Below are 11285 nucleotides of genomic sequence, written 5' to 3'. Positions count from 1 at the left end.
TTATAAAAAGCCACTTTTTAAAATTTAAAACAATCTCCTAAAAATATTAATTCACCTTTCTAAATTTAGAATGATCAAAATTGCATAAAATTATAAGTGTTTTATTAGGAATCATAAACATGACAATATACCTTTATCAAGATTTTTAAAATAAAAAACTTGTAATATTTCTAAACATATTACAAAGTACAAAAGTTAATATTTATGGATACAAATTTTAAATTAATTCTAAGATAAAAAAATATTATCTATAATAAATATATAAATTAACATAAAGATGTTACTTGATATATAATAATTATATTAATTAATTAATTAATTATTATTTTAAAAATATAAAATAATAAAAATATCAAAATATAAATTTAATTTATTAGTTTTTTTTAGAATTTTTATTTTTTAGAATATTAGAATATAAATGATAAATATGAATTTTTATTATTTTTTTAAAAAAATTAAATTAAATTTTAAATAAAAAATATTATAATATATATCTGAATTTTTATAATTTTTTTAAAATTTTAAACAGATTTATTATAATTTTTAAAAAAAATTTTAAATACAATTTAAAACATAAAAAATTAATTTTTCAGAATATTAATTAAAATTTAGATTTTTAAATATATTTTTTATATATTTTAATTTTTATTGAAAAATTTTAATTAGGATTTATAAAAGCCTGTTTGAAATATCACGCCTATATTAGGAATTGTTATAAATCTAAATTATAATTTATTTTCTTAAAACGCACGCACGCACCGCGATCACGCCGCGGGGAGCGATCACGCCACTGCCGAGCGGCGGATCGCAGGGGTCCGGTGGCGGCGGAGGCGTCCGCGCGACTCCTTCGGCGCCGCCGGACCCCTGCGATGCATAAGCGACTGGACGAATAGGGGAAATCGTACCTCTGCCGCTGCTCGCCTTCCTGGTGCTCGCCTCGCCTCGCTTCGCTGCTGCTTTCCTCACCTCGCCTCGCCTCACCTCGCTGCTGCTAATCGATCTCTCGTTGGTACATTTTATAGGGTTTTGCGTGCGACAGAAGAAATCAAATCAATTCCTTCTATCACGCGATTTATCGATCGCAAGTGTTGCTTGTGCTGGCGTGCATCAACATGTGTATCACGCGCCGAAAGCACAGCTCCACGCCCGCGTCTATCACGCGTCGAAATCACTGAGTGTCGGGTGCAGATTTCGGTCGAGCGACGAAACGGTAAAAACCGTCCGTGCCGCCCGGCACGAAACGACACCTTAATCCCTGCTCTTGTCGTAGTTATAGTTCATAATTACTATAACATGCATACTACTCACTAATAATTATACCATAGGATAGCAACTACAGTTCATAACTATCATTTTATCTCTAATTAACATTGATTAATATCATATTATAACAGTTTGTAACTACTATCATATTATATTATAACAATTACTAGATTATAATTATTACACAATTATTATAACTAGCTGCTACAATTAGTTATATTATAATAGTTATGAAAATTGTAACACAACTTTTAAAAAATATATATATTTGATCATTTTAATATAAAAAATTACTCTTTTTTATTTTTTCCCTTTAAGAGGAAGGACAAACTTGAGAAAAAAAACACCAACTAACTAATTATTCATGAAAAAGTTGATAAAAAAAAGGTGAATACTTTGGTTTCTTTTGCTTCTTTTTTCCTCATTATGTTTATGGCCATTATCTTTTTTTTGTTTGCTGGATATGTTGCTAAGAAGTAAGATTCACTTCCTTAAATGGATCAGGCACTATCCTAAGTACAGATACATAAAACATCTATCACCGTTCTTGAGAGCTCTGCCTTTAAACAGTTTACCTTTTTCATACTGACAAGTGACAAAAATTCATATTCTGACTAAAACAGTTTAATAATTTGATGCTATTTGTTATCTTTTTTAATAAAAAATAAATTTCTTTTATTTTCAGTAAATTCAGCTGTTTCACCGCAGTGAAAGATGGAAGCCCAGCTTATTTTACTGCAGTGAAAGAAATCACCGGGGAGGCATAGATCTAAAGGCCGATCGCTTTAGTTCTCAATCTAATCGTCGTCACCCACCTCGTCTCTCCCACATGCCATAAGGTGCAAGCAACGAGGGTTTGAAGCCACGGTGCCGTGTGGGCATCCGAAGGCGCTCTTTCTGTTGCAGATCGATTAGAAGAGATAAGAGGAAATTGGGGAGATATAGGTTGCTGCGAGGCGGTGTTTGTATGACCATGCCGGACGCTTCGAGATCAGCCGTCATGCTCGGGATCTTCTCAGGTAACTAATTCCTAATTTCCTTTTTCTTAATCTGGGGCAAGCTATTTCCATGACCTTCGTCGTGTTTACCGCTTTAGATCTGCTTGTTTTGTTGGGAGGAGGGAGACGTATTTCTGAAACTTCTTTTTGAAGGAAGACTGATGGCCTTTTGATCGATCAGCTGTCTTTGTTTTTGGCAGAAATGTTTTTTTTTTTTTTGAAGATGAGGGCAAACTGATTAGAGTAAATGGTTTAAGTTACCATTTTAATTGAGATAAACACACTTATGCAAGATTTTAAGTTCTAGAACGATATATTCATAAATTGGATTTTGAAATGTCAAATATGCAAAAATTTTGACATTAGCAACTTGTACTTTTCATGATGAATTGATTATATGGTGCATATGAAGTTTATAATCTGCAGCAATTATAGCCATAATTAGCCCAGCTGTTCTATTCTCTGCAAGTTTAATATTCTAGAGTGCTTTTATGACTAATGTTGTCACCACAACTACTGTCATACAATAAACTATAGTCTGATTCTTTGAAATGTCAATTGCCGTGATGAAAGGTCTAAATCAATATAGCCATCAAGGTTTCTGGTAGTCTGACTATTAAATGACCTTTCATCACGGCAATTGACATTTCAAAGACAAGACTATAGTTTATTGAATGACAGTAGTTGTGGTGACAAGATTAGTCATAAAAGCACTCTAGAATATTAAACTTGATGGCTATATTGATTTAGTCTAAATCAAAATAATGGAATTTTAACAAGTGGACTGACTTCTGACTATGATTTGTTCAAATTGGAATACATGCGTGCAACTGTGAAAATCAGTAGTCCATCTTATACTTAGCAATTTACGCCTCTTCAGTTTTTTATCATTGATTTGGTTCTTTATGTTCACAGAGACTTTGTTTTGATTAAATCTTGGATTGGAAGTGTCAGGAAAATGTAGGACTACTTTGATGTAAATTTGATTGGTTGTCCTCTGGATCTGTATAGGTTTAGTATCTAGCACTGCAGCATTGTGTTGGAGGTAGATAAAAGAAGAATGAGGATCAGAAACAAACACCGGAAATCATCGGCTTTCCATTGCAATACAGGAAGCAAATGTCTGCATTTAGCTATTTGGAGCTTGACAGGATTTGTTCTTATTGTATATTTCTATGCCTATATACACCAAAATGACAAACAAGACATTGTGTATTCAAATCATCTTGTTGACACTAGAAAATTGGAAAAAGTGGAAGAAGAGGAAGAATTTCATTTTACTCCTGCAAAAGACCGGCGATCTCCTCGTGCTATCAAGAGAAAAGGACCAAGAAAACCGACTTCAATAATTCAGGAATTCCTTGATGATTCTTCTCAAGTGCATGCCTTTTTCTTCCCTAACAAAAAGACTGCAATAAGTCCAATTAAGGAAGGGAATGATAGCATGCATTTCTATCCGGGACAACTGTGGCTTGATACAGATGGCAATCCAATTCAAGCCCATGGTGGAGGAATTCTATATGATGATAATACAGAGACGTATTACTGGTACGGAGAGAACAAAGATGGCCCGACTTATCATGCTCATGAGAGCTCAGCTGCACGGGTCAGTCTAATTATTTTGCTTATACTTCTTTATGTTGTAATTTGAATTGAAATTATCCTCTTTGCCTGCTTTGAAAGTTTCATTTACTTTTTGATTGCATAGGACTCCTAATATCTTCAGCAATACTAAATTCACCTTGTTAGTTTTTTATTATTGTTTGTTTAACATTTGGCGATCATTCGGCCTCTCTTCATGTCACTATTTATCTCTGTGTTTTTCAAGAGTCCAAATATTACTACCACATTCCTCAAACTCGGGAGAGATGATGAGTTGCGTACCATATTCCATATTCCTTTTTTCATGTGTTTTTCTTCATTCTATGGAAATTGAATATAATTTTATAGCTCTTAGCTATTCTTCCAATTGTACGGTGTGTTTTTTCTCTAAATTCTAAAATTTCCTTCTGTTAGCTCTTTAGAAAGATGGACTTATCACCTATATGCTTCTCTCCAGGTAGATATTATTGGAGTCAACTGCTATTCCTCCAAAGACTTGTGGACATGGACCAACGAGGGGATTGTTCTACCAGGAGAAGAAACTAATGTGTCCCATGATCTCCACAAGTCCAATGTCCTCGAGCGCCCTAAAGTGATCTACAATGATAAAACTGATAAGTATGTCATGTGGATGCATATTGACGATGCCAATTACACTAAAGCCTCAGTTGGGGTGGCTGTCAGTGACTCTGCTACTGGACCATTTACATTTCTGTATAGCATGCATCCGCAAGGCTGTGAAAGTAGGGATATGACAATCTTCAAGGATGACAATGGAGAGGCTTACATCATCTATTCTTCCAACGACAACAGTGAGCTCCATGTTGGTCCATTAACAGATGACTACCTGAATGTGTCTGGATTCATGAAGCGAATTTTGGTTGGACGGCATCGAGAGGCTCCTGCATTGTTCAAGCACCAAGGGATCTACTATATGATCACTTCCGGTTGTACGGGTTGGGCTCCAAATGAGGCACTAGCACACGCAGCTGAGTCAATCATGGGTCCCTGGGAGACCATGGGAAATCCTTGCACCGGGGGAAACAGAATCCTAAGGTCGACAACATTTTTTGCGCAAAGCACCTTTGTTGTACCATTGCAAGGTTTGTCCGGTATATTCATTTTTATGGCAGATCGATGGAACCCTTCCGAGCTTAGAGATTCAAGGTATGTATGGCTGCCTTTAACTATTGGAGGATTGCCGGATGAACCACTAGATTACAGTTTTGGATTTCCCCATTGGCCAAGGGTGTCAATATATTGGCACCAAAGATGGCGATTGCCGGAAGGTTGGAGAGCTGAGGAAAGATGATTCGATCCTCGAATACTTCATTCATCGGTATTGCTAGTGTGTACAGAAGTGTATCTTAACTATAAGTGCATTTTTTTTTTACATTTATTTTGATCAAGGAGAGTGTACTTTACTTTTGTAGCTCGATCAAAGATTGAAAGCTCATCGTAATGCTGCTGAAATATTGTTACACATTCATATATGTTTATCTCTTTGTGAGTTTTTAGATTTCAAATGTGCATTGTAATTGTCGGTTTCAATTCCAGATGATGAAAAAGGTGAGATTTAGAGTGTTTCATTAGCCATTTACACTCAATGCAACTATGCCAACAAGCTCAAAATAAGGTTTATAAAACTTATTAAACCTTGAATTCTGAATCACGACATTCATTTTATTTTTGAGGGGTGTTTAGTGAATCGCGTAAAGTTTAGGAGCAAAGCAAAAAAATCAAGTATTTGAGGATTAGAGTGCGATTAGTTCTATTTCCGGCCCAATAATGGGCGGCCCACCTACAATCTTCCTTGTTCCTTCGTATTAACCTACTGGACGTCGAGATGCTGCGCCACCGCCACCGCCACTCCCGAACTGCTCATTCTAATCCTCCTACGATGCCCCCCTCGCCGGAGGGTACCGCCTCCGGGGACCTAGTCGAGAGCGTCGCCTCCGTCCTCCTCGCCTCCCAGTCACCCTCCGCTCCTCCCCTCGAGGAGTCTCTCGCCCCTTTCCTGCCTCGTCTCTCTCCGCCTCTCGCCGCCTCCATTCTTTCAACTGTGGCCTCCTCCCCCTCCTCCTCCTCCCCCGCTCCCCTCCTCTCCTTCTATCAACTCATCCATGGTCGCTTTTCCTTTCCCTCCGACAATCCCAACGCCGCCAAGAAGCTTCTTCCTTCGCTTATTGCCCTCCTTCCTTTCCTCGTACGGTTTAACAGGTTCAGCGATGTCAAGTCGCTGCTTTTCTCCTTCATCCGCCTTGACCGCCACCGTCTCCTCCACCTTCAACTCCTCCGTGGCTGCCCGAAGATGCCAAAATCCGTACTTGACACCGCCGTGGCCTCCTATGCTCAACTCCGCCAGCCTCACCTCGCCACTCAGCTTTTCCAGGTCATGCGTCGTCACCGCCTCCGTCCCTCCCTATTCACCTCCAATACCCTTCTCTCCGCCCTCGTACACTCCCCCAACACCTCACCGTCCGTCCCATTTTCTCTCTTCCATGAGATGGTTTCTCTTGGCGTCTCCCCCAGTATCAACACCTTCAACATCCTCATACACGGCTTTTGCTCCCGTGCCCAATTTAGTGACGCAGTCGCCCTCCTGTCCAGAATGGTCGGGTTTGGAGTGCACCCAGACACCATCACCTATAACACCATCCTCGACGGCTATTGCAAGAGGAGCATGTTGAAGGAAGCACGAGATCTGCTAACTGAAATGAAAACGAAGGACGTCCCCCCTAATCGGTCCACGTATAACACCATAATTGCTGCCTACTGTCGCCTGGGGTGGCTGAAGGAGGCTACCAAGGTCTTTGAAACAATGACGGAGTCGAATTTCCCGCCAGACATTTGGACATATAACATGCTTGTTGCCGGACTGTGCTGTGATGCCCGCATTGACGAAGCCTTCCGTTTGAAAGATGAGATGGAGAGACTTCACACACCCCCTGACGTGGTCACCTATAATACGCTTATCAATGGATGCTTCCAATGTAGCAGGAGCTCCGACGCATTCCGTGTTTTCGAAGAGATGAGGGCAAAAGGTGTGAAACCAAGCTTGGTCACGCACAACATTATTGTCAAAGGATTGTGCAGGGAGGGGAAGATGGGGGAAGCTGTTGAATCACTGAGAAAGATGGAGGAGGAGGGAGTGTTACCAGATCCCATCACCTATAATACTATGATTAGTTGTTATTGCAAAGCAGGAGAAGTGGGGAAAGCTTTTGAGCTGATGAGTGAAATGGTTGAAAGAGGTCTGAAGATGGACACCTTCACACTAAATACTGTTCTTCACAATCTCTGTAAAATGAAGAGGTTTGATGAAGCATGCGAAGTGCTTCGAAGCCCACCGAAGCGGGGTTTTATGCCTGATGAAGTTAGCTATGGTACCGTTATCAATGCCTTTTTTAAGGATGAGAATCCTGATGAGGCTATGAAATTATGGGATGAGATGAATGAGAAAAAGATTTTGCCCCAAGTGGCAACATATAATTCTGTTATCAGTGGATTGTGCAGGTTAGGCAGGACAGCAGAGACAATTAAGAAATTGAATGAGCTTATGGAGAGGGGGCTGGTGCCAGATGAGACTACATACAATACTATAATTCATGGATTCTGTAGAGAGGGTGATTTGGAGCAAGCCTTCCAGTTTCATAATAAGATGGTGGAGAAATCATTCAGACCAAATGTAGTTACATGTAACATACTTATGAATGGTTTGTGTAATGATGGTAAGGTTGATAAGGCTCTTAATTTGTTCAAGTCATGGACTTCAAAAGGGAAGGAGGTGGATGTAATTGCATATAATACTTTAATAAAAGGACTCTGCAAGGAGGCTAAAGTTGATGATGCAATGGAACTACTTGTAGACATGGAGTATAAGGGTCTTAAGTCTGATGCCTACTCTTATAATGCAGTTCTATGTGCACTATCTGAGGCAGGAAGATCAGAAGAAGCACAGAGCTTGCTGTCAAAGATGGTTGAAATGGGAAAGTTGCCTGAGCAGTGGACTCTCCCATGGTTATCAGAAGCCCAAACTTTATCAGGGACAAACAAGGAACAAGGGGGGTTGTCTGATTCTTCAAAGGTGGAAACACAAGATAATAGCTCTTCTGCCTACTCTGAACGCATTAATGAGCTATGCAATAGTAGGCAGCTCAAAGAAGCTAAGCTTGTGCTAGAAGAAATGGTGAAGAAAGGTGTTCCTGTTAATAGTTCAATTTATATTACTTTGATGGATGGACTTATTAACCGTCAGAAGAGAATAACCAAAGGTCCTGGATAAAACTTTTTCAGCTATATTCTTCTCCCTGGTGTTTGCTGCTGTAGAAAGGTGATAGCAGAAATCTCATGTATTGTATCAATTTCAACTGGCTTATAACTTGATTGAACACTTCATTCAGTATGAGAAAACACCATCTGGTTCAACAGGTTGAGGTACGGGAAACCACATTTGCATAAAAATTTTAATGCAGAGCTGTCCATCTTCAAAATAAGTTTCTATTTCAATACTTCTCTTGTTTTAACTTCACAAATTGCATTTCTTTCAAAGATAATGTTTGTTTATCTGATTGTTCCATGTCATAATTATTCTTTTCGTCGTTCCACTATTGTCCTTGATTACCATGGAACTTCAAATTCAATTACATTACGTGTAATATGATTTTATGTAATTTATATCCTCATGTTTCTAAATAATTGTAACTAAAATTGATCCTGACAAATTTTCATTAAGGAGAAGTTAGACACTGTTATTGTAATCAGATAGTGATGTGCCTACAACTGTAACTCTATATTTCTGACAACTATGTGAAGATGGTTGTGGAGAAATAAGATTTTTGTCTAATATTTTAAGTTTTCACTTATTTTTATTAGGTCAAGTTTGAGTCTACCATGGCACTTCTAATTTGATGCTATGTGCAATACTGTAATCTAGTTTTATGACACTTTGTTGAATGTTGATTTCTTCCTTGAAAAAGGCAATAAATATGATACTTGATCTACTTTTGTAAAAAAAAAGCCTTTAAACCTTTATTTGTCTCATAGGCATACATTTTGGTTGTGTCATTCAGATTCAATCATTTTAAATCTATTTTATGTGAATGACATGCATTTTTCAAACTACATGAGTCCTTGTAAATCAAACAATCTCTCATACTTATAATGGGGCAGGGATCAATTCACGGTGGGTGCAGGTCCTCGGGGAAAAAACTCCTCCCACTCCCTAGCTACTTTGCGGTAGCCATAAGCTAACTTCTTGATTTACCTCTCTTCACATAAACTGGGGACGGGCTGTGAGGAGCGCATGGGGTAAGTGTAATCACTTTTGTTTTTTTGTTTTTTTTTTTTGCTACAATCATGTATGAGAGGGTGACAAAATCATGTTTACGATGAAACAGGAAATGTTTCATGAAAACTATCCAAATTGAAACATTTCGCTGTGTGATGACTACCAAATAACTTGAATGATACCGCCAAATGCTAGGTATTTCTTAAGTACACTATTCAAGCATTGAGTCAACAGCCTCTCATAATTTCATCATACATGCCAAAATCATGTTTATGATGAAGCAGAAAATGTTTACTTGGATCGTTATTGACTTGGCATGCTCACAGCTTAAAAAGTCGTAATCCTCTTAAACATTTTGGCATAAGGATTTCAAGGTTTGAAGTACATGTCTACCTATGGGCTTAAATGTTTGCTATTGATGGTTAAGAGAAATGCACAAGCTAGATAGAAATGTTGCAAGTAAGATATTAAATGGAGACGTCAGTCGTCTTTTCTTGCAACCTGGTTCTGGTGTTCATGGGATCGTCTCTAATAACTGATAAAAAAAAATTGCTAGAATTCTTCAAGAAAGAAGCTGCAAATTCAGTTTATGTATTAAGTAACAAACTTAGGCCAATTCTCTCTAAGCTTTATCTCTAAGTGCCTTATATTTTACCTTCTTATTGTCACATGTTTAAATTAACTGAGAACTTTGAACTCCACCCACGCATTGTCTATCAGATAGTGAATTGAATAATCTGTCACCAGAACAATTTCATTTTATCAAGTTCCTTTTGATTTATAATATACATTAATCTTTAGCTATTATGTTTTGTGGTTCCATTTTTCTGTTTCTGGTGAATCTATTATGTAGCTCCTTGCATTCTTCCTTGGATTGATTGGTTCAATAAACCATGGTTTCCTCAGGGGATGGATACCATTTCTTCAAAGGCTCAGTTTTGCCAATTATTGCATCTAATAGGCTAATAGTTTAAAAAACTATTAAAGAACAGTATACTGTTGATTCTATTTACAAATGCTTTGGAAATATTTACCTGTCCTTAATGATACTTGTCCATTTTCAAATAATATGCAATACTTGATAAGATGTAGCTCTTAGTACTTTCAGCATCAAGAAGAACGAGCTCAGTAACATATTTTGAAGATGCTAACTAGTTTCTACTGTTGTTCTAACAGCCCTTTGATCAAGAAGGTATGTTTCTAGTTGGTTCCCCCTGGAGACCTCGAGACCAAGTGAATTGGCACGAAAGAATGCTTATTCGCCACGGAAGAAACTCGTTGCTTTCATTTATTTTTGCTCTTATCTACTGCCCATGCCTATGGAATACATTTGTTCTCGTCGTCTATCTATCGTGGTCACTGGTGAACTCAATCGTAACTTGATTCCACTCCATTGTTTTCTATTCTATGTTCAAACTTATTTATGCTCAAGTATGTTTCTTGCAGAATTTCATCAAAACTCTTCTCAGAAAGAATCTCAACTGTCTCCAAGATTAAGCACCAATTACCCTATCGCAGTTGAGTCATCGGCTTCTTGAGATAATGGTATTGGCAACCTTTTTTCGTCACACAGGAAACATCGTTGGTAAGAGAACTAGTTTATGTGATGCTGCATCAATATCTTCTAAAGCTTATAACAGCTTCTGCTAAGATATGGGATGTTTTATATTATTGTCTTCCCTGTAATTAAATTCAATTCGAGCTTGCAAATGAGTCTTGCTAAGCAAGTTGCAGAAAAATAATTAGCGAGAATGTCCGAACTTTTGGCCTTTGATTGCAACAAAGGAGATAACCCTGATCCTGCGCCCTCCTGCCTCATCGTAAAAAATTGATAGGAAGGGCTAAAAGTTTATTAAATTTGCAAAGAATACTTATTAAATAAGTTACCTTAATAATGGATAATAGATTTTCCATGCTTTTTAAATATGTAATGATTGCATTAATTAAGTTGACAAAGAATAAGAATATAATTAATATCTGTATGATTTTTATAAGCTCCTGGAATTAAATGGATTTTAACATTTATTGTTTACAAGTGGGATTTCTAAATTATTAATTTGTATAATAAAAAGGGTTATATAATGTAATACTCCGGTTCAGATATTCTAGTTAAGTATAGTTTAAAAAGTTAG

At 37.6% G+C, this 11285-nt stretch overlaps 2 protein-coding genes across 7 annotated transcripts; both read left to right on the top strand.

Moving 5' to 3' along the window:
• The first annotated feature begins 1983 nt into the window (after positions 1 to 1983).
• On the top strand, positions 1984 to 5362 carry LOC122032440. Its single transcript, XM_042591729.1, has 3 exons — positions 1984 to 2282; positions 3273 to 3867; positions 4321 to 5362. Exons 2-3 carry the CDS (start codon positions 3322 to 3324, stop codon positions 5173 to 5175), a joined length of 1401 nt encoding a protein of 466 aa, XP_042447663.1. The 5' UTR covers positions 1984 to 2282; positions 3273 to 3321; the 3' UTR covers positions 5176 to 5362.
• A 328-nt stretch (positions 5363 to 5690) lies between these two features.
• On the top strand, positions 5691 to 10863 carry LOC122031944 (pentatricopeptide repeat-containing protein At2g16880-like). Of its 6 annotated transcripts, XR_006125899.1 has the most exons (5): positions 5691 to 8062; positions 8160 to 8196; positions 9036 to 9173; positions 10330 to 10515; positions 10600 to 10863. XR_006125899.1 is itself a non-coding variant. In XM_042591178.1 (2 exons), the coding sequence occupies exon 1, from the start codon at positions 5710 to 5712 to the stop codon at positions 8146 to 8148; it is 2439 nt and encodes an 812-aa protein (XP_042447112.1). In that variant the 5' UTR covers positions 5691 to 5709; the 3' UTR covers positions 8149 to 8196; positions 9036 to 9140. The 6 variants fall into 6 exon arrangements, 1 of the variants encoding a protein (XP_042447112.1); XR_006125902.1 differs by lacking the exon at positions 9036 to 9173 and having other exon boundaries at positions 8160 to 8300; XR_006125900.1 differs by having other exon boundaries at positions 5692 to 8300.
• The last annotated feature ends 422 nt before the right edge of the window (positions 10864 to 11285 follow it).

Source organism: Zingiber officinale, chromosome 11A, assembly GCF_018446385.1.
Source record: "Zingiber officinale cultivar Zhangliang chromosome 11A, Zo_v1.1, whole genome shotgun sequence".
NCBI lineage: Eukaryota > Viridiplantae > Streptophyta > Magnoliopsida > Zingiberales > Zingiberaceae > Zingiber > Zingiber officinale.
Note: the sequence above shows the minus strand (reverse complement) of the source record. Positions and strands in the feature narration are given on the sequence as shown.